This window comes from Borostomias antarcticus, assembly GCF_949987555.1.
Source record: "Borostomias antarcticus genome assembly, chromosome: 19".
NCBI lineage: Eukaryota > Metazoa > Chordata > Actinopteri > Stomiiformes > Stomiidae > Borostomias > Borostomias antarcticus.
Window position 1 is genome coordinate 15,422,902 of NC_140252.1, and position 23,554 is coordinate 15,446,455.

At 48.4% G+C, this 23,554-nt stretch overlaps 2 protein-coding genes across 2 annotated transcripts; both read right to left on the bottom strand.

The window, feature by feature from the left end:
• Positions 1–921: 921 nt before the first annotated feature.
• On the bottom strand, positions 922–19,060 carry wdhd1 (WD repeat and HMG-box DNA binding protein 1; the record flags this gene model as incomplete). Its single annotated transcript, XM_084453273.1, has 25 exons — positions 922–1,104; positions 5,960–6,095; positions 6,200–6,339; positions 6,452–6,622; positions 6,745–6,776; positions 7,781–7,840; positions 8,200–8,333; positions 8,457–8,683; positions 9,151–9,282; positions 9,663–9,777; positions 10,283–10,439; positions 10,626–10,763; positions 10,987–11,228; positions 12,390–12,574; positions 12,887–13,071; positions 14,523–14,727; positions 15,050–15,193; positions 15,317–15,427; positions 15,838–15,930; positions 16,047–16,142; positions 16,306–16,356; positions 16,987–17,098; positions 18,149–18,300; positions 18,530–18,641; positions 18,984–19,060. The coding sequence occupies 25 exons, from the start codon at positions 19,058–19,060 to the stop codon at positions 922–924; spliced, it is 3,390 nt and encodes a 1,129-aa protein (XP_084309399.1).
• Positions 19,061–22,180: 3,120 nt separating this feature from the next.
• On the bottom strand, positions 22,181–23,362 carry socs4 (suppressor of cytokine signaling 4; the record flags this gene model as incomplete). The annotated part of the gene is made up of 1 exon (XM_084453379.1): positions 22,181–23,362. The coding sequence occupies one exon, from the start codon at positions 23,360–23,362 to the stop codon at positions 22,181–22,183; it is 1,182 nt and encodes a 393-aa protein (XP_084309505.1).
• Positions 23,363–23,554: the final 192 nt, after the last annotated feature.

The following is a 23,554-nucleotide window of genomic DNA, read 5'->3' on the forward strand; positions in this document are numbered from 1 at the left end:
TCAAGTTGCCAAGGGAGTCTGGAAAGTCACCAGATATAGCGACAAAGTTGGCAACACTGGACACACCGCACTCCCCAAGGCTTTTTTCGTAGTTGCCCCTCCCCCCATTGGTAATGGTTCACTTATTAGCGTCCCCGACGACACCGTCGACACCACATGTCCGTGACGCGTCTGCCCCGCGAGAACTCTGGTAGTTTCCTACCCCCCCTCGCCCTGAAAAAAATCCTGGGGAAAACACGAGAGACGGGGTTTGGACCGGCATAAAGCTCTCAACCTAACGAACGCAGCGATACCAGACATGTCCTGCTCGCACGTACACAAGATGCATTCATGGGCAGAGGTCTGTGCTCGCCCAGCACCATCTCTGCTTTAAAAATAGCCTTTTGCCAAAATGTTTCCAGAAATGCCGAATTACACAAAACACAGCAGTCGCAGACTTAATGTGACATAACATTTATTCAATAGTATAGCAGAATAACAAAACGGTAGATAAAACACATTTGAAACAAATACAAAAGTCGGTCAAAACAAACCCTTGAACAGTGACCACATTGTTCCACGCACCCGTCCTCAACCTTATCCATGCATCAGAATCACAAGTCCTTATTAACAGCCCCAGCGTTCTCACGTTCGCTTTTTGCCACGTCAAGTAGCTCAGATATTTCGCTTTAATTAGTGCCGTCTATTAGATGCACCCGGTCTGGGAGCACACTGGGAATAAACGATTGATTGAGGCAGCATTACATGCATGCTAAGCAGGACAGAGATTCTGGGTCCTGATCAAAATCCCCGGAGGGAAGAGAACCTTTCAACGATTTCCCTCGTAGCACGGACACGAAGAACGGCATGACAACATCTGACTGAACCCCCTAAGATTAGGAACACATGGGAAAGGAGCGTTCGCTATATGGGCTCTTGAGGTTAGTTTTTGTTAAAAGCGAACGCTGACAGCTTGGCCGAGGGGTCCAAGGCCTTTTTCTTTTTGGCGCTCTCGTCCGCATCTGTACGTGTGTTTTCTTCTCCGTGCCACCCCTCCTCCGTTCTCTTCCTCTTCCTGGCGTCCGCCCCGTCTCCAGCGGGGCCCTTGGCTCTCTCCGTAAAGGACTACCGGAAAAAAAAACAAAAAACAAACACGCTTACAAAAGTGGTTCAAATATGGACAAATATAGACTGGAACTCCAGTCTCATCTCCCCCCCCCCCACACACGGAGTGACACAGGGTTTTAAATTGCATCCTGTTGTGTATAATCACTATTGACAGGCTGCTGTCGTTGAGGCCGCCAGCCCTTCTGCGTCTTGTGTTTTTCCGCGAGCAGAGACAAAAGCCGCGGCGGTAGCAGAGCAGAGATGAGTCACCGGTAGCCTGTGACCCAGCCCTGCTACAACACCCCCACTCCTATTCTCCCATGTCCGTCCACACACACGCACGCACACACACACACACACACGCACACACGCACACACACGTCATCTCCACCCATACAGACCCCCCCCCCCCACACACACACACAAACACACTTTACTCTTCATCATTACCATAAGATCAATGCTTTGTGCCCTAGCTAACCATCACCCCCAGCCAGGGTTCCCAAGCAACCGGCATCTACAGCCTCCCTCCCTCCCTCCCTCTTCAAGGTTGTGTGGAGTGTCATCCATCCTTCTTCTGAGTGGCTTAGCACACGGGGGTCACAGAGTGAAAATGTACTAACGCACGCACGCACCCATCCAAACACACACACACACACACACATCAGGTATGAACAGGCTGGTGAGGAGGGCCGGCTCTGTCTTGGGGCAACAACTGGACAATGAATGAAGGGAAGCACCGGGCACTCACGAGATAAACAATGGTCTTCAAAACTTTAATGGGCAGGAATGAACGTTTCGGCCTTAAGCCTTCATCAGCATAAAAGTCACATTTCTGACAGACAGTTATATAGGTAAGGGGTGGGGGGCAAGGGCCAATCACCACACAGAATCTCTAATAGCAAATAGGATTCATCTGTGTATAGGTCGCCTATACACAGATGAATCCTATTTGCTATTAGAGATTCTGTGTGGTGATTGGCCCTTGCCCCCTTACCAGAGTAGAACTTTTTAGATTCTTCAGATCTGTCAAACAGAGTGTTTTTTGACAGAAGATCCTCCCAATCTCTCCAGCCAGAGGCTACCCCTTCCCTGACAGAGGACCCGCCTATTGGAACCACACCCTATGGGCCCAACCTGAAGCCTAAAAATAATTTCATGCCCCCCGCTAACAATTCCTCTGTGGCCACTTTTTGTAGGCTTGTTGAACAGGATACCTGTGCTTTGTTTAAAATGATAAAAAATAAAGTGTTCTCCAATTTATCATTGCAAGAGTGCCAAGCATTTGATCATCTTTCTAAGGATTCTTCTATTGTGATTAGAAGCGCTGACAAGGGTGGCGCTGTGGTGATTTAAAATATGGAAGCTGACAGAAGTTACATTTTGCGCCGATTGTCAAACAGTGAGTTTTACAGACCCTTAAGCTATGATCCGACTCTTAAGTTCTCAAGAGATTAAAACTGCTCTCAGTAAAGCTAAAGATGGTCTGTTGATATCTAGAAATGAATTTGACTTCTTGTACCAGCAACACCCTGTACGCCCTATTTTCTACACCCTTCCTAAAATTCATAAATCATGCACTGAATCAGTTCCAGGGCGCCCTATTGTCGCTGGCAACCAGTGAACCTCACTCACTGAACCTATATCACAATATATTGACTTCCACATTAAATAATTTGTTTTCCAACTTCCTTCTTATTTGAAAGATACCACCGATTTTCTTAATAAAATATCCTCTATCCAGAATCTTCAAAGTACGGACATTCTCTGTACTATGGACATTGTAAGCCTTTAAACCACTGTCCCCCACAGAGAGGGTTTAGAGGCACTCAAACGTTTCCTTGATTCACGAGAGAACCAGACCCTGCCCCCCACTGATTTGTTAGTAGAATTTACAGAGCTGGTCCTAAACAAGAATTATTTCAAGTTTGAAAATTATTTTTAGTTACAGAGCCAGGGTGTCAGCATGGGCAGCGCATGTTCTCCTAATTATGCAAATCTTTTCATGGGAAAGTTTGAAAAGGAGTTTGAATACCATAACAACCCTTTCTTGACTATGATCAAATGCTGGTTTCGGTATATTGATGATATTTTTAGCATATTCTCAGGCTCTGTTGCTGATTTAGAGTCTTTCTGCAGCCATTTGAATTCTAAATTGCCTACTATCAAGTTTTCCTTGACGCATAGCAGAGATGCTGTGTCATTTCTTGATGTACTTGTGAACAAAACAGATCGCCTCTGTACCCGTGTCTACAGAAAACAGACTGATGGAAACACTCTGTTACATTTTAGTAGCTATCACCCCAGGAATTTGAAGAAGGCTCTTCCTTATAGCCAACTCTTAAGAGCTAAAAGAATCTGCAGTGATGACAGCACTTTTAATGTACAAGCTCATGATATGTGTAATCGTTTCAGAGAAAGAGGCTATGAGGATCATATTGTTTTGAATGGATTAGATAAGGCACTACATATTGAGAGAGAGTTTTGGCCTCAAAACCCCACCCTAAGAGAGATTCTAGAATTATATGTGCTACCACCTTCTCTCCTATATCACAAGAAATGTGTCACCAAACACTGGCATATTTTATCTAGTGACCCCTTAGTAGGCCATTCTTTTAAAAACTTGCCCATATTTGCACAGAAACGTGCCAGCAACCTAAGCTCAACTTCAATCAGTAATGCTAAAAACCACAAACGAAGCCAGAAATCTTGGTGTAGTCATGGACTCAGACCTGAATTTCAACAGCCACATTAAGTCAATTACAAAGTCAGCCTACTATCACCTGACGAATATATCAAGGATCAAAGGATTTATGTCCCAGAAGGATTTGGAAAAACTTGTCCATGCGTTTATCTTCAGTAGACTCGACTACTGTAACGGCATGTATACAGGTCTCTCTAAAAAATCGATCAGACAGCTGCAGCTGATTCAGAACGCTGCTGCTCGAGTCCTCACTAAGACTAAGAAAGTGGAGCATATCACACCAGTACTAAGGTCTTTACACTGGCTTCCTGTCTGTCAAAGAATTGACTTTAAAATACTGCTGTTGGTTTATAAAGCACTGAATGGTCTAGGGCCAAAATATATCTCTGATCTGCTCATATGCTATGAACCATCCAGACCACTCAGGTCGTCTGGCACAGGTCTGCTTTCTGTCCCCAGAGTTAAAACAAAACATGGAGAAGCAGCATTCAGTTTTTATGCTCCACATATCTGGAACAAACTTCCAGAAAACTGCAGGTCTGCTGCAACTCTTGGTTCTTTTAAAACAAGCCTGAAGACTTTTCTTTTTGCCACTGCTTTCTAAGAGGAGCTATGTTTATCAGTATACTGCACTGTAACTTTTATTCCTGTATTCTATTTGTCCTGCTTTTTGTTTAAATGTCTATAATGTCTTGCTTTTTGTTTTAATGCTTTTAATGTCTCATGTAAAGCACCTTGAATTGCCCTGTGGCTGAAATGTGCTATATAAATAAACTTGCCTTGCCTAAAGGACTCTCTGGTCAGAGCTGACTGCTTTGTTCCCCCTCAGAATTTTCTCTCCAGTCTGCCAGGTGGCAACTTCCCTTGTTCTAACTGTGCCCAATGTAAAGCCATGATTAGGGGTGATTCTCTTCTCCATCCACATACTAATTACTTGGCCCTAGTCTTACATCTTCCTGCTCTACTAGGCCGGACTAGGCGGCCTATACACAGATGAATCCTCAGAAATCAGAAATGTGACTTTTATGCTGATGAAGGCTTAAGGCCGAAACATTCATTCCTGCCCATTAAAGTTTTGAAGACCATTGTCTATCTCGTGAGTGCCGGTGCTTTCCTTCATTCATTATAGCCCTTGACCTGGCACCCGTTACTGCTCCAGATTTATTTGGAGTTGTGCGCACTCATATGCTTTTTTTGCAACAGCTGGACAGCCTGGAGACTGTGGTGGAGAGGAGGATGAGGGACAAACTGGAGTCCATTCTGGAAAACCCCTCTCATCCCCTCTATGACGAGCTGTGGCAGATGGAGAGCATCTTCAGCCATGGACTCATCCCACCCGGGTGCAATACAGAAAGGTTCAGACTACTTTACTTTACGTTACTTTGTGCCAGCGGCCATCAGACTCTATAACAGTGCCTGAGATTCACTGAGTGTTGTGAAGGTGCATGTATGTACTGTATGTATATTACAAGACATCTCTATACAGCCTGGATGCATGTAGTGTATTTATGTGTATTCCTGGACATATCTATTAATACAGACTGGATGTATGTGTACATATCCTATACTATACTCTACACATGCACGTACTATACTGGATTATATACTATATAGTCCTTTTTGTGCTTATTGCTACTATGCATATTCTATTCTATACCTGAATTTCCAATCTTTGCCTTTCCCCCTTGGAGGATCATTCTATTGATCTATCTACAACCCCCTTCCAGCACACACACACACACACACACACACACACACACACACACACGCACACACACCTACAGTGAGATGTGTCGGTGCCACAAATGTTCTGAGAGGTACTGTACGTATACTGTACATGTTTCCTCTATGTAAATTGTCATGATGTTTGTTTACATCGTTTGGTTGTGTGTGTTGTACCCTGTATGTTTTTAAACATGTAAATGTCTATCTGCCTGTCTGACCCAGAGGACTATATCTCAATGGGACTTCGACATAAAAAGGCACAGAGGCACGCACATGTAGTTCACTCTGGTGTGAGCTGGTGATGCAAGCAAACCACGATGTATTTCTGGACATTAGGCATCCTACCAGCCTGCCGTTGGTAGACAGGGTTAGGGTCAGGGTTAGGGTCGAGGTCTACCAGCCTGTCGTTGGCAGACAGCGTTAGGGTTAGGGTCGGGGTCGTACCAGCCGGTCTTCAGCAGACAGGGTCCTGAAGCGCCCCATGGCCTCCTTGATGACGTCCGTCTCCTCCAGGTCTGGGTGCTCCGCCAGGATCAGCTTCCTGTTCTCCTCCAGCCACAACTGGAAGCCCGTCTTTGGCCTGACACACACACACACACACACACACACACACACATCAGTACCTAACCACTGGCCCGATACATCGACAACAGCAGTGAACTGGGCAGAGCTGGAGCTTCTTACTTGTTGTTCTCAACGTTCTCTCCCGGGGAGACTGGAGGCGGGGCCTCCGGCTGCTTCAGCCTATCCACAGCTGGCTCCCTCTCTTCTGGCTTCTTATTGGCTGCTTTAGGGGCTGTCATCTGCAGCAGTGTTGACTGGGTCTGGAGGAGACAGCTGTGTATGAGTATCTACGTGTGTGTGTGTGTGTGTGTGTGTGTGTGTGTGTGTGTGTGTTATCTTGCTGGTTAGGGGGCTGGAGGTACAGCAGGTCACCTTGGTCTTGGGCCGGGGCGGTAGGGGTTTGAGGACGGGGGCTTTGCTGCCCTGCTTCCCCCCGGCGCTGTGGAGGGGCGAGGGCTTCCTGCTGGACGAGGTCATGCTGTCCAGGACGTTGGTGACCCTGGGTTGACCAGGTGACCCCGACGACCTCCCGGAGCCCAACACCTGGAGTAGAGGCACGGCACAACCAATCAGAGGTAAGGGGTGGGGGCTGGAGGGGTGGTTATTATGGAGAGAAAAGGCAGGCTAGCATCGCTTCTTGTCCTCTGGCTGGCTCAGTGACTTACCTTGAAGGGGTTCACCCGGCCCTCCTTATTCACTGCAAGAGAGATGAGAACTCATCAGTAACACTCACAACGGCGTCGAACCACAAACCAGTAAGAGACCAGTAGCACTCACTACGTTATCTAAACACAGACCAGTAACACTCACTACAGTGTCTAAATACAGACTAGTAACAGACCAGTAACACTCACTACAGTGTCTAAATACAGACCAGTAACACTCACTACAGTGTCTAAATACAGACTAGTAACACTCACTACAGTGTCTAAATACAGACTAGTAACAGACCAGTAACACTCACTACAGTGTCTAAATACAGACTAGTAACACTCACTAGTGTCTAAATATAGACCAGTAACAGACCAGTAACACTCACTACAGTGTCTAAACACAGACCAGTAACACTCACTACAGTGTCTAAATACAGACTAGTAACACTCACTACAGTGTCTAAATATAGACCAGTAACAGACCAGTAACACTCACTACAGTGTCTAAACACAGACCCGTAACAAGACCAGTAACACTCACTACAGTGTCTAAATACAGACTAGTAACAGACCAGTAACACTCACTACGGTGTCTAAACAGACTAGTTGAGTTGAGAGTAAATATTAGAGACAGAACAGCAAGATAATCTGTGTGGAGCTGAGCTGGTGTGGGCCGAGTTAATTTGTGGTGGTATTAACAGAGATCATTTGTGTTGGTGTGACTTGAGATAATCTGTGTTGATGTGAACAGAGATCATCTGTGTTGATATGAACGGAGATAATCTGTGTTGGTGGGAATAGAGATCATCTGTGTTGGTGGGAATAGATATAATCTGTGTTGATGTGACCTGAGATATTGTAATGTAATAATCTGTGTTGGTGCGACATGAGATAATATATGTGGAGCTGTGCTGGTGTGAACTGAGATAATCAGTCCAGGTGTGAATTGACATAATCTGTGTGGAGCTGTCCTGGTGTGAACTGAGATAATCTGTGCTGGTGTGAACTGAGATAATCTGTGTGATAATCTGTGTTTGTGTGAACTGACCAGGTTTGGGAGACGGTTTCTCGGGGGACGCCGCAGCTGCTTTAGCAAACGGATTCGGACCTGCAGGATACAGCGGTCATCTCAGTCAAACGCTACTAGAGGTCAGGAGCTAGACATCTACACATAATATGAGCTGTCCACTTCCTCAGGAACAGAGTGGAGAGAACACATTCAGGAGGGAGGAGCAGAGAGGAAGAGGAGTGGAGAGAGAGAAGGATGGCCGGAGAGACACTGAGAATCATTTGTAAATTGAGCATTGGAATTCATTTGTATTGAGCATAATCTTGGAGTTGGCAGCAACATTTCACTGTGACTTTACACCATACTGTACATTACATGTGACAAATAAAGGCATCTTGAGAAGCAGAGGAAGAGAGGAGTGGAGAGGCAGAGGAAGAGAGATGGATGGATGGTCATACCTTGCCTCCTGCTCTCTGCTTCTTCTGTGTCCATGTGCTGTTCCTGAATCTCCTCCTCCTCTTCCTCGCCATCTTCCTCCTGCGCTGTTCTGCTGCTGTTTTGGCGGCCTGGCCGTCGCTCAGCCTGGCCAGAGCTACAACACAACACAACACAACACAACACAACAAAACACCCTCAGCCACAATAATCCTCTTTCAAACAAAAACAAACCACAGAAGCTGCTGAATCCAATCACAATGATTTTGAATTCCCTTACCTAGAATTCCTCCTGGCACTAGAGTACTGGGGCTCCTCCTCCTCTTCCTCCTCTAGCCCCTCCTCCTGTAGCTGATTGGCCTTCTCCAGGGCGATCTCGCCGAGGCGCTGGGCGAGCGCCATGCGGCGTGAGCGCGAGGCGTAGCGGATGGCGAGGGTCACCACGTTCTGGGTCATCAGCTCGGCCAGCTCCACACAGCGGAACTCCCGCTCCAGCTTACAGGACAGCTGGTACAGAACACACACACGCACGTACACAGACACACACACACACACACACACACACACACGTACAGACACACACACATGCGCGTATTCACAAACACACGCGTATACACAGACAGACAGACAGACAGACAGACAGACAGACAGACACATACACACATAGACACACACACACTCTTTGTGAATATGGACTGTGAGAGTGAGAGATCACAGATCAACTCAAGGAGGCGGAACAATGACCTGACATTGCAACTGAGGAGGACAGGAGGAGGAGAGGAGGAAGAAGAAGAGGAGGAAAAGGAGGAAGAGGAGAAGGAAGAGGAGGAGGAGAGGAGGAAGCAGAAGAGGAGGAAAAGGAGGAAGAGGAGAGGAGAAGGAAGAGGAGGAAAAGGAGGAGAGGAGGAGGAAGAGGAGGAAGAGGAGAGGAGAAGGAAGAGGAGGAAAAGGAGGAAGAGGAGGAGAGGACTCACAGCGAACATCTTCATGAGGAGCTCCTGCTGCTCCTTCTGAGCCTGGCTCTGAGCCTCCTCGTCTACTTCATAACCACTAGACGACAGGAAGCTGTAGTGGTTGTGGAGGAGCATCGAACGCCAGTACTGTTCCTGGAGAGGGAGAGAGAGAGAGAGAGAGAGAGAGAGAGAGGGAGAGAGAGAGAGAGAGAGAGAGAGGGAGAGAGAGAGGGAGAGAGGGGGAGAGAGAGGGAGAGAGAGAGAGAGAGAGAGAGAGAGAGAGAGAGAGAGAGAGAGAGAGAGAGAGAGAGAGAGGGAGAGAGGGAGAGAGAGAGGGAGAGAGAGAGAGAGAGGGAGGAGAGAGGAAGGGTGGAGGGAAGGAGAGAGGCAGGGAGAGGGAGAAGAGACAATATTTATTTTTCTACATAGTCCAGCTCCTGTGCTCTGCTGATTCTAAGTGACTAAGTGTGTGTGTGTGTGTGTGTGTGTATGTGTGTGTGTGTGCGTGTGTGTGTGTGTGTGTAGGGCTGTACCTCCATCTGGCCCTTCTCAGTGGTGGTCTGACACAGTGGCAGCTTGAAGGGCAGGATGGCCACAGCAGGGCGGGGCAGGGTGGGCGGGTACCTGGAGCCTTTGCAGGGGATACACCTGGGGGGGCGGGGCAACAGGGACCTGTCAATCACTCTCTAGACTACACCATGTACAGGTTTAGCCACGGCCGTTATTGTAAATAAGAACTTGTTCTTCACCAACATGGCTGGTAAAACAAAGGTTAAAGAACACAGAACACAAGAGACAGAGAGGAGGAAGAGGAGGGAGAAGAGGAAGAAGAGAGAAAATAAAAGAGAGGAAGAAAGAGGAGAAAGGAAAAGGAGGAAGAGAGAGAGGAGGAAGAGAGAGGGAGAGGAGGGAGAAGAGGAAGAAGAGAGAAAATATGAGAGGAAGAAAGAGGAGAAAGGAAAAGGAGGAAGAGAGAGAGGAGGAAGATGGAGGTAAGAAAGAGGAGGACCGGACGTCCATCTCTCACACCGAGAGCGATGAAAGGAAGGAACATGGACACGGAGAAACGAAAAGTGCCAGAGCCAGCCTAGGAGAGCAGAGAGGGGGAGGAGGGAGGAGAGAGGGAGGAGGGAGGAGCAGAGGTGCGTCTAACCTGAGCTGCTGGGGGTTCTCGTGCACGCCCACTACCCAGTAGTGGTCGGACTTGCCCTTGCAGTTGTCCCTGGTGTTGCACACCGGCGTCCACGTGTTTCCCAGGGAGCGATTTAGCAGGCGCACCACCCCCTCAGAGTCGACGAAACATGGAGTTCCTGCAGAACAAACAGCCTGATTATACAACAACACTGAGCCAACCAACGTCATACCTGGGTGGTTTCCCAGACACTCTGAGCCTAGTGTGCTCATATCTCTACTGGTATTTTTCATAGTCTATATTCATCTGTGTTCAGGAAAACCTGTCACCTAGTTTGTATGGAAGGGGGTGTGGCTTGACTCACCCTCGGCGGTGAAGCCCAGCCACGATAGGTGGGATTTGCTGGAGAGGGGGAGGGGCTCGCCATGGATGACCTGTCTCTTCTTGCGCCCGAACTGCAGCAGCTGGACCCCCAACGCCTGCTCTCCGTCGAAGCCTGTACCTGAACACGCGCACGCGCATGCGCACACACACACACACACACACACACACACACACACACACACACACACACAGACACTCCATTTGCAGGGAACAGCCCATGTACCCTACATTTTCTCCGTTCCCTAGGTAGTTCACTACATGGTGAACCCCATATAGGGAATAGGGAGTGAGGGAACGAGGGAGCGATACCGAACACAGCTCATGATATGACGTTCACCAACCTCTCTGGTAGACGACGAGCAGCTGCTCCCCGTGGCCCGCCATGCAGACCAGGGGTCCGGGCAGGCTGAAGACCTCCCTCTGGAGCCCGCCCATGGAGAAGAGGCGGAGCAGCATGGCGCTGGTGCCCGCCGCCGCCCAGCCCTGGCCCAGACACAGGCCTCGCACGTCCTCGCCGCTCGGCAGGTCCACCATCCACTCCTTGTTGGCGTCCCACGAGGAGAAGTGGAGGCACTGCAGCTTACTGGCGGACGGAGAGAGAGAGAGAGAGATAGATGGAGAGAGAGAGAGAGAGAGAGAGAGAGAGAGAGAGAGAGAGAGAGGGGAAGGGATGGAGGGATCACAGAGGAGACTTAAGATGTTGTTACTATTCTAGTTGAACTCCCCCAGCTAGAGCACTCAGGTCAAGCAATCAGCTGCTCCTGGATGTCCCTAAATCCAGGCTCAAAACCAGAGGTGACCGAGCTTTTGTAGTAGCCGGCCCCAAGCTGTGGAACAGCCTACCGCTGCATTTTAGAACTGCCCAAACTTTGGATGCCTTTAAAGTCTCTCCTGAAAACTAACCTTTTCTCAGTGGCCTTTATGTCATGATGAGCTTAGCATCCCGATAATTTATGTATGTTTTTTTTATTTTATTTTATCTCTTTTATTGTCTTGTTAGTTGCTATTTATTACATTGTATTTTATTCTTTAGTGCCTTTAGCCCACTGTACAGTACTTTGGTCAACGACTGTTGTTTTTAAATGTGCTAGCTAGTTCCGACCGCGCATTGTGATTGGCTAAGACGCATTCCAAGCCGTGCTATAACCACAATATACCAACGAGCAAATCACCGGTAAACGTATCACTACGCTTTGATACATTGTATCATGACGTGATGGATGTATGTAGGCTATTAAACTCGCGTGATAGTGTATTCAAATCAGCGATTCCCATTCGATACACCAACTGTCACATATCCTACTTCAAAAAATGGATAGTGCTAAGCTTGCTTGCTCTGTTTATGTTGTGGACCAGCTGTAAGTTGCCAATAGCAACGGTAAACAATTGGGAACTATTTCGGATTGCGGAGGGCCGAAAGCAACACAATTTAGCGAAATTGAATTTAATTGAACACTAAACCCATATTTTTTAAAAAGATATTTAATGACGGTGCAGTGCTGTTGTATAAAAGCAATAAGACAATCGAGGTCATGCTTTACTGTGGTTATTGGCACGGCTGTGGTGCCTGCGGCCGTACCACAGCCGTGCCAATAACCACAGTAAATCACCCCCTCTCGTGTGTTATTGTTTAATTATAAATAAAGTTTGACCTGATTTGACTTGAGACAGTGGGGGATGTAGCCAGTGACAGCAGCAGTGCTGAATGGTCACGGGGGGGGGTGTCTCTGGTCCTGGACCGTACCTGGCGAGCTCCTCGGTCCCGGGGCAGGCCAGCAGCACAGCCTCCTGGGACAGGTCCGCCATGGTGTGGCCCAGGGAGTTGGTGAGGTGCATGGCGTGGTGGACCGCAGTGTCGTGGAATTCCACGTCGATGGCGTTGTCCTGGTCGTCGTTGTAGCCGCGGACGATGCCCATGGAGTTCCACACCTGGTCCAGAGGGAGAGGAGAGAGGGATGAGAGGAGAGCGGGAGGAGAGAGTAACTTGTGTTTGATAAAGATGGCCATCCCCTCAGCCCTGCAGTCCTAACCCCTAACTAGTCATTTACCAGACAAAATACAGACACTAGCCTTCGCCTGTCTGGGAAACTGGCCTTGTGTTGTCGTTCTGATAGGAGTGCTGCTGTCATGGTGATCTGCGGTGTTGCAGTGATTAGTGGTGTTGTCAAGGTGATGAGTGGTGTTGCCATGGCGATGTGTGGTGTTGCCATGGCGATGTGCGGTGTGACACAGGCGCCGTACCATGAAGCGATGCATCAGGTGTGCCGGCGTGGAGCCGGCCTGGAAGGCCTTCTGGGCCGGGGTGGGCACAGGCCCGTCGTACACCGGCCGCAGGGGCGCCACCGGGACAGAGGGGGGCGCTATGGCGCTGCCCGCGTCGTCGTCGCCGCCGTAGGGCTCCAGGCCCAGCCTCAGGGAGCCGGTGTCTGGGAGGGACAGGGAGACGGCACAGGAGAGGGGTTGACAAGAGAGAGAGACCGCCTCCGCGGAGATATCACGGGAGAGAGACCACCTCCACATGTCTGGGAGGGAGAGAGATGCCACATGGGAGAGACTGTAGAAGTTAGAAAACTAACCCTCCAGCCGTGTGTCAGTTCACTACTGGTTCTTTTTGTTCAGTTACACATACGACCACTGATACTAGGTTTTCAAGCCGTGTCTTGATGCTAGGTTTTCAAGCCATGTCTTGATGCTAGGTTTTCAAGCTGCATCTTGATGCTAGGTTTTCACGCTGCATCTTGATGCTAGGTTTTCACGCTGCATCTTGATGCTAGGTTTTCACGCTGTGTCTTGATGCTGGGTTTTCACTAGGGATGGGAATTTAGCGATTCCGGAATAAGATTTTAGCGATTCCGATTACATTTTCGATTCTGCTTATCGATCCGATTCCTTATCGATTCTCTTATTGATTCGCATTGGGCAAAAAAGAGTACAAACAGGTTAATTAACATTCATTTGTTTTTTTTAAGGTGTATTCACCTTGAACTAAAAATAAAACTGACAAACAAATCAGTATTTTTTCTATAGAAAAAGATAAATAAAACATGAATTATTCTGTTGAATTTTAAATCCAATAACAGTCTAACATGTTACTAATAGAAATTACAATGCTCCTTCCATTTAAAAAGGGTATATGAGCTGAGCTGACAAAAATCAAACTAGCAGCGGCAACTGGCAACAAATACAATCAAGTGAAGTCCAAATGGAACTGAGTAGGTCTGCAACCATCAACTGTACGGAGAATTAACAATTCTACTACTTCTACAAGAAGTAGCCTCTGACCCAGACCGACTGCCACCAGCCAGACTCTGAACGTCATCATCTAAATTACATGGATGGAAATGGAGATTACTCATATAGTGAAAGCTGGTTTACACAATTAAACAAATGGCACTAACACAATAGACAGGGACTCTGGAGGAGTTTACCTTCGACTACACTAACGTTAGCTGCGCTGTTGACGTCACTCCGGAGCGCATCAAAAACGTGACACTCCTGCAAAGTTATCGCATGCTGTGTGGCCAAATGTTTTTGCATATTTGTAGTATTTCCCTCCTTTGATGATCTAGGTTTTTGCAAGCATTGCAAGTGGCCATGTTCTCATCTTGTCGCGTGAAATGTAACCACACTTTCGAACGTTTGTGCCTAGACGACATGTTGCCGGCCCCTTCTACCGCGGTCTAATAAAACAAAACCATCATGCGTGCGACGTCATCGCGCATGCGCAGCAACGACAGGAATCGATAGCAGAATCGTTAAGGATTTGGGGTTTTCAGGCTGCGTCTTGCCTACGCCCGGTTATTCCTACCAGCCACCGGCCGTCCTTGAACTTGAAGTTCTTCAACTGGGGGACGAGGAGACGACGGAGCTTCCTCACCTCGGGAGTTCTCGTCGTCCTCCAGGAACGCCCCTCGGTTCCGCACGCGCCCCGTCGCGGGCACCAGGTCGTCGTCGTCGTCGTCCGCGTCGCCGCCGCCCGCCTTCTTAGCGGGCGAGTGATTCACGCTGCCGCCTTCGTCCATGAGTCCGCCGTCGTCGTCGTCAAACAGGTCGTCGTAATCCTTGGCCTCCTTGGCTGGAGCCTGATAAGAGATTATTTATAACTTTATTATGCGGTCAGCAGTAAAAACAGACAAACAATAAACAATAAATGCAATTACGACAAACCACGTCACATTGAGTTATTTAAAAGGCCAATGGCCCCAGGGATCAATTAGTTCTTAAGTTTATTGCCTGCATCGTGGCAGATTGTATCTGCAGCCAGACAGAAGCAACGTGAACTCCTTGGCCAGGGCGTGGCTTGGATCAGCCAGGAGATGCAGGGAGACGCTTCAACCAGTAAGAGTCGAACCTGACAGACGCCCTCGCCGCGGAAGGGTCGCGGGAACCGTCGGCGGGACTCACCTTGGCGCCGCTGGCGGCCGCGGTCGAGGGGGCGGAGGGGAGGCCGTCCAGCATGCCCAGGCAGCCCTCGGTGTCCGTGTACGCCAGCTGCGTGCCCGAGGGGTGCCAGGCCAGACCGCACACTGTGTAGCCCTTCTCGTGCTTCTGCCTTTGGAGGGGGGACACAGCAGGAGAACATTTCAGCACGCTATAATGGGGCTACGGCACTGTCGATATCACGTCGCGGGGATGTTGAGTGAACGTTTAACGAACGCTGTTTGTTTGTACGTACCTCTCCAGACACAGCTTGCTCTCCGCGTCCCAGACAGTCAGCAGGCCCCCAACACTGCCCGCGGCCAAGAACCGCCCACACAGAGACCACGCCACAACGTTGATTGGCTGAAGGAAGGGAGAGGAGGAAGGGGGGGGGGGAGGGAGAGAGAGAGGGAGAGAGAAGGAGAGAGAGAGGAAGGGAGGATGGGATGAGATTAGTAATGACTACTTTACAGCCGGAATCTCAAGGTCACTGACATAAAACAGGCCACGCTTTCCATTGAGTTAATTATGTACAGGTGAGAGAGGTAAGGGTCAGTTGATTTACAGGGCAAGCTAAAACACCTCACAGTTTCCAAAGAGCTGTTGGAAATCTAGCCCTGCCATAACCACAACCACATGCCACAACCATAACCCTGGTCAACCATAAAACTGCCCAACCGTAGCCCTGGTCAACCCTAACTCTTTTCTCATTTAACCACTGGCAGGCAGAGAGCAGGCAGGATGTGGAACAGCTGCTTTGACCCTGACCTCACCTGCGTGATGAGGTCATCGGAGAGCGTGCTGACGTGGGCCCAGGAGTCCCTCTCATACAGCTGCACTTTAGTTCCCACGGGAATGGCCAGTAGCTGCGCGCACACACACACACAGATTAGATGTTTTTTTGTTTTTTTTAACTATAATAATAATAATAGTAAGGTTCTCGTACACAGAGTCTACAGAGGAGCTGGCTGAGTCTCGGTACCTTAGCGGTTCTGGGCTGCCAGGCCAGTCGACACAGGGATTTTGCATTGCTGACATCGTTGGCCTTCTGGAGCAGCGGCCAGCTGGTCGCCTGAGTCTGCACGGGCACAGAGTTACTGTTAGAACTACAATAGAATAACCGTTAAAACTACAACAGAAAAACAAGTGTCTTAATGCTTGAATGAGCATATAAATGTACTTGGAACATGCAGCGAAGTACTAGTTAAAGAAAGATCGTATTTTGTCTGTTGGATGGGTACCTGCTCCTCAATCTTCCACACAACCACAGACCCATCACAGCTAGCAGAGGCCTGGATGTGAGAGAGAGAGAGAGAGAGAGAGAGAGTGAGTGAGAGAGAGAGAGAGAGAGAGAGAGAGAGAGAGAGAAAGAGAGAGAGAGAGAGAGAGAGAGAGAGATTGAGAGTGTAAAATAAAGTACAAAAAAATACAATCACTTATTTCATATTTAAAGATGGCCACAAATGACAGTGATTCAAAGAGTTACTCCAGGTGAACAGAAGATCCAGGATATTATATATAATATCCTGGATATTATCCAGGTAGGTATATGTGTGTGTGTGTGTGTAAATATATATATATATATATATATATATATATATACCCTCAAACCCTTAGCAAGTAGGGTGAACAGCCAATCAGAGCTTAGCTCAATCCGAATAAACAGGCACAACCAATTGCAGAGAGGTAGTTTAAACCTTTTCATAAATCGATCAAGTATCATGTGTCATCAATGCTTTTCCGATTACATGTGTTGGCGCATATAAACAGCATAACCCATTAGATCACATCCTATGTAAACATTTGCCCCAAAATCTTCAAACGGATTGAATTCAATCTAAGTGGGAAAAAAAGTGTGTGTGCAAACGCAGCAATTGTCTAAAGAGCGGTCCATCCTACAACAGGAACTAGAGGATTATTACCAGGAACTCATCCTTGGGGTCAAAGGTGACACTCAGCACAGGCGCATCATGGCCTCGGAGAGTCTTCTGTTGGCTGCTGTCGGACACCTCCACAACCTTCACCATGAAGTCACTGAGGGACACAGACAAACGCACCCAGGTGAGTGACAAAGTGGAATTCTAAGTGAATGAGCTTTAACGATTGAACGGGACAATGAGTGTAACAACTGCTGGCGGCCACATTTCTTAATCTATTACGCGGAGAGGCTGTCAAATAATCCTTAACAGGCCACAGCTGCTTGTGTTTCCCCCAGTCGATATTACAATGGGTATTTAGCCATCTGGAAATAGTTCAATCAGCCTGGCGATATGGCCTGGGCATACACTCTGGTCCTACCTGCTGGGAGAAAATCAATACTAGCAGGACAACAGACATTTACCTCCCATCTCGACTCAAAACAAGCCGATTGGAATGCACGCTGTGTACAGCTACCACCCTGCCCGCCATTCGCGCTAGGGCTGTGCGCTAAAATCCATACAGCAACACATTGCGATATTTCTCTCTGCCGATACTGTATCGATTTCCCACAGCACAGTATCGCTATTTTTTTTTTTGCACAAGGAAAATATACAGAACAAGACAGGCAATATAGATATATACAATGAAGGATAGAATTCATTGCTACATTATTCATGTTTTAAGTGGATTTAAAATGTCCTTCCGTTCCCTCCGCTCTCAGGATCACCTCCAGGGAGCGGGGGATGGAGTTGTGTTTTCAACCGTGTTTTTACATTTTCAGTAAATTATGTAGATGTGTCGCAATATGTATTGTATATCGCAATGCATCGTGATACAATCGTATCGAGACTCATGTATCGTGATACGTATCGCATCGCGGGGTCCTTGCCAATGCCCAGCCCTAACTCGCACGTCTCAACGTAGACAGTAAAACAGGCCTCGTCTCAATCTAAACCCAAGACGATCTAAGATGGCTTATTCTCCTCTGTCCCAGTTCACCTCATTCCCAATCAGTCACATCCGCAGCGTTCAATTCAACCTGTATTCGCCCTCGAAAGCACACCGACGCGACGGCGTCGAGCACAAACGCGCCGACCGCGTTCGGGTCGCGTCGAAGGGCGCCAAGCAAGCGCCGCGTTGACGCAGCGCGCCACTCGGTTATACCTGGACCCGGCGGCCACCCTGGAGCCGCTGGCGTTGAAGCAGACGTGGGTGGCGTGGGTGGTGAAGCGCGTCAGGATGCCGTCGGGGTCACCGTCGGGGAACGTGTGGATCTGCACCGTGTTGTTGGAGCCCGCGGTCACCAGCTTGTTGTTCTGTATGGGGGGGACATGAGGGGGACATGGGGGGGACATGAAGACTGCACTGCCATCAGGGACATCCACAACAACCGTGGGCAACATATTAGCACTACTGTGAAATGCTAACACTGCTAAGTATGACTGACGCTGGAGTAGCCCATTGAGTGACACCTCCTCCTTTAATTGTTAGCCCTACTGAGGTGTGGTGTGGTGCGGTGTGGCCGGCTAGACTAGAGTAGCCCACCTTCAGGGCCAGAGAGTAGGCCTTCTCCCCCACGCTGATGGACTTGGGGTCGTCGTCGTCCAGGCTCTCCCAGATCCTCACGTCTCCATCACTCCCGCAAGTGACGATGAACCTGAGAAAGGACCCAGCAGGGGAGACCTTTACAACAAAACTCACCAACAGATAGGTAGGTTCCAATAAAGTCAAAGTCAACTTTATTTATATAGCACTGTTCATACAAACAACTGTAGCACACAGTGCTTTACAGAATAACTTCAAACAGTTAAAATAGTAGATAAAAGAGAATAGAAAGTAAGATAATAGAAAGTAAGTTTTAAAAAAATAAAAAAGAGTTGAAATGATGGGGATATGAGCGTGCTTCTTAAAATACAGTCCGTTCCCAGACTCTGCACAGCAGCATTTCAAAACATAGAGATATTAGCTAATTAACAGGTTACAGTTAGCAGCTACTTACTTCCCACTGTCATCAAAGCAAACGTCAGTATGGCCCTCGGAGTGGCCATAGCGCATGGGCTTTCTTTCACAAGGCATCTTCAATACGACAGCTGTCACAGAGAGAAGGAAACAAAATGTTGCTTGTCAAGTATGCTAGGAAGATAGCGCGCAGTAGTGTTGAAGACAGACAACGTTAGATAGCTAGGCTAGTACTAGAATCTGGATAACTAGTCCTAACGTTGACTGCTGAGAGCACTAACCAGGGACAATCGCAATGTCAACACCAGGCTTAGTGCATCTGATGCACGTCCTATTACTTTTTTTTATCTTCAATGCAAACGTAATATCCACCAAAAGATTATATTCGTTAACTAAATGCAACTCACTGAACGAAATACGCCTTTTTTTCTTTGAGTAGAGTAGCAAAGTCCCGCGCTATGAGAAGACAAGGAAAAGCGCTTAAGAGTTCCCGCCAGCAAAGTCAGCCGACGTCAGCGTCAAGCGCGTTATGGCCACTCCCTCCGACTCCTCCCATCTGGTGACGGGCTGCCAGGCAGGCTGACATCCACAAATCAGAGATTCATACTATTCATTTGATAGTTCGTAGTTTGTAGAAGGATATTGGAAACATTAACATTCAGAAACACTTGAATATAAAACGAAATGGCCATATGAACAGATTTCTGAGATTATGAATGTGCGTAAACCAAGGCCCATGTTTTCCAATCTGATCTTTGGTTTATTTTCCAGTGCTAGCCTGAGAGGTGTTCCTCTGGGTAATCCAATAAAGACAACAGGAAATAGGCTGCTGCAGACAGCTGTGGCTAAATATTACCATAATGAAATCCAATAGTCTCTATACTGGTCTGTGTGTGTGTGTGTGTGAGAGAGATACAGAGAGAGAGAGAGGGAGTATGTTGAATAGTGAGAGGGTGTCATGCACACAGCTCTATGTGATTACTACATTTAAGTATTTACTACACTAGTATTTGACTTAATGATTTGTTTGACCGTAAAAGTCCCCAGCTACATGGTGGGCCAGTCTGTCTGAACTGTCTGGGGTAAGTCTACGTCCTCCGGCCCAATGTAATAAGAGCTTCCACCAGCTTCTGGATAAGCTCTGAGTACAAAGATAACTGAATCATCGGAGACATCATGCATATTTCATTTCTATGGCTGGATCAATAAGTATGGCTCCTGTCTCTGTCCAGTCAGAACACATTGTATCTTCCTCAGCTCGGACATACTAGTGCTACAATAAGCATGTTGTGAAAATGTGCGCAGCACTCTGACCAGCCTCTCCAAGCCTGCGCACGGATAATAAAATCAAAGCCATTTATAGACAGACATGGACGGATGAACGATTAGGAGATATGAACCCTGTCGTTCAAAGTGGAAAATGGCTTTTATATCTTTTCGGATTCTCTGTGAAGCACTGGCATTTACTAGAGGTGCCCTTTCCCGGAGGTTGTGTGAGCTGTTTTCAGATGCTTCAAGAAGAGGCATTTCCACACCATTAACCCTAAGCATTAACTTGCCTTCAGATGGAGACAGTCTTGGGTGAGCATGACTGGAGCTGAAACATTTATCTGTCTTAGGAAGTGCCTATGATGGCACGCCTCTCACCATAAATGTGGGAAAAAACACTATAGTAATAATAATAATAATAATAATAATAATAGGCCTACATCAAACTTGTATAGCGCTTTTCATAGTACTCAAAGTCGTATAACTATAAATGTTGAATAAAACACATGCTGTCACAGATATATGGCAATGACTACCATTTATTTTGTGTGTGTGTGTGTGTGTACGGTACATGAATAGGCTACAGTACCCAAAGTGAATATTAGCAAATAACAGCTGATTTGAGAGATAAAAAAATGTGCGCAATCCTGGAAGACAACACATTGTTCTGTGTTATAACTGCTGACATCAGACATTGGGTATTAATGAGAAAACTGTTTTGGTGATTCTGACAAGTGATGAAACATTATATTTCGTTTTTGTAGTCACTAAGAAATGGATAGAGATTTGAATAGTGGTCACATTTCTGGGGCGGGTGTGACTAGCCTACTGTATTACATGAACCTGCACCCAATGCAGGGTTTAAAAGTGTAATTTAAACGCCATCGTGTGGCCATAAATGAAAATGCGCCCTTCAAATTCAATCAGTCACTGCGTAGCAAAACATGAGGACCACATACGGGGCTGTGTGTATTTATGTAAAAGACATTTCATGACCATGAAGTTGATTGTACAGTATAAGAAGAAGCTTCCCGCAGGGTTAGGGTTAGTAAAGTTGAGTGTATCGTGTATTAAACCTCCCTTAGGTATGTAGAACACAATCATCTCATCTTTCATCTGTACAGTAGGCAATGTTGAAAGAGGCAAAGAGCTAAAGGCTATTCATCAGGTTGAGATTAGTGAGAAATATGATATGTGACTATGACACACACACCCTCACAGCCCCTAACTGTTCAGGAAGTTACATCATGGTCATTCATTAGCTCTGACATGTAAGCAACTCTCTGTCTCTCCGTCTTTCTCTCTCTCTCTGTCTCTACCCCTCCGAATCTCATTCAACATGTCAAACCAAGACAGACGACTGAAAACAGGCACTGGGGCACATCATCAGTCTCCTATATGTCTGGTTAAGACTTCTCACAAGAATAGAAGCCTCCATACACTAACCCTAAACCGCCAGACACTAAAGCCCACAGTATACTGAAGCAATAATTCATGAGGGTGTGTACCACTATACCACGGGTTACCCTGCGGTCATTAGGACGAGGTGCAGAGTATACCACAACCCTCTCATGAGTTATTGCTTCAGTATAGCGTGGGCTTAACCCTCCATACACTAACATACTTTTGTAAGTAAAAGTGAGCCATTCAAATGAACTGTCTGGTACCTTATAGGACATATAGTAATGGAATTGGAAACAAATATGAATTAATCATCAAGGTATATTATTGGCATGGGGCGAGGTCGTACTGACCTGTTCTCATTATTGGGGTGGGGGGGGGGGGGTCATGACCTTACCCCCCCCCCCCCCAAAACAAAACAAAAAAAAGTTACACCCATGCATACACTAGTCAGGCACTGTCAAAGTCTCACAAGAGTCTCTGTTTATGTCCAGTCAATCCGGAGAGAGAGAGCGAGAGAGAGAAAAAGAGAGAGAGAGACAGAGAGAGAGACAGAGAGAGACCGCGCTACAAGGCGCAGGCTCCGCTGCACTTGTAATGGTACTCTCTGAGGTAGCCCCTGAGCTGGGGGGGGAGGGGCAGCGTCTCCACGCCCTGGTAGGTGGTGCAGTCGCAGATGGCGGCGCGGCACAGGTGCTGCAGGGAGAAGGGGAAGGTCCGGGGCAGCGGGCGGGACAGCAGCGGCTCGAAGAACAGGCAGGCGGCCGGGTCACTGTAGTGCTTCAGCAGGCCCGTGACGCGCGGGTCGCGGTACATGCACGGGTCACGGCCGTCGAAGCTGAAGCGCTTGCCGTTCTGCTCGATGCGCGCGTGCAGCGACCGGCTGTAGCGCCGGAAGCTGACGGAGAAGAGGAACTCGTCCTGGGCGGAGTCCCGGAGCAGGAAGGTGCCCTCGGGCTGGCCCTCTAGGAGCTCCTCGGCCTGGAAGCGGTTCAGCACGCCCCAGTAGCACGGGCTGTTGTTGATCTGCAGCAGGTCCGGTACCAGGATGTAGTCGGTGTGGCCGCAGCCCGGCGCCGCACCGTGCGGACGGGAGGGGTCCCAGTCCTCCAGGCTGCCGCCGTCGGGGCCCGGGGAGCTGATGTCATCCCAGGACAGCGGCGTGGGGGGCGGGGAGGAGGAGGTGGACGGGACAGACGGTTTGGGGGGGGCCTCCAGGCCCACGGTGGCGCTGGGATGGGGGGCGTGCTTCTTGATCAGGTGCCAACAGTGAGCCAGTTCAGACTTGGGGGAGAAGGGGCACTTGTCCTGCATGAGCTCAGAGACGTGGATCTTGCGTTTGGACCAGAGGAGGACGGAGAAGGGTCGCGAGGCCCCTGTTTGGTGGTGGTGGTGATGGTGGTGGTGGTGGTGGTGGTGGGACCGCAGGGGGAAGCACTGGCCCACCGCGTCTTGGAACTTCTGCCGCAGCGAACGCCGAGACATGGCCTTCCGGCACGGCGCGTCCGCGTCGGACTCGCCGGCGGCGGCGGCGCAGCTGCACTTCCTGTCTCGCCGTCTGCGGGGGGAGGAGGCGGACCGCCCCACTTCCTGCCCCTCGGACCCCTCCGCCTCCGGTCCCCCCAGGGTGGGCTCGGTTCTGGAGCTCCGGGAGCGTTTCTTGCCCCGCCACACGTAGCTGTCCGCACTCCAGCTGCGGATGCCACATTTTGGACGGGCGTCAGAGCTCCTGGATTTCTTTTCAGACATGGCAACCCTCTCTTATTCCTGTAGCCCTGCCAAACAAAGATGAACAGAGTCATGTGATTTGTGTCATTCACTAGTAATAGAAAACAAAATGTTGAAACAAGTTGGAACAAGTAACCTATAGTAGGCTACTTATAGTTTTATGATCAGTTTATCACCATGTGATGGATTTTGTGGACTTACTGTGTCCGATTT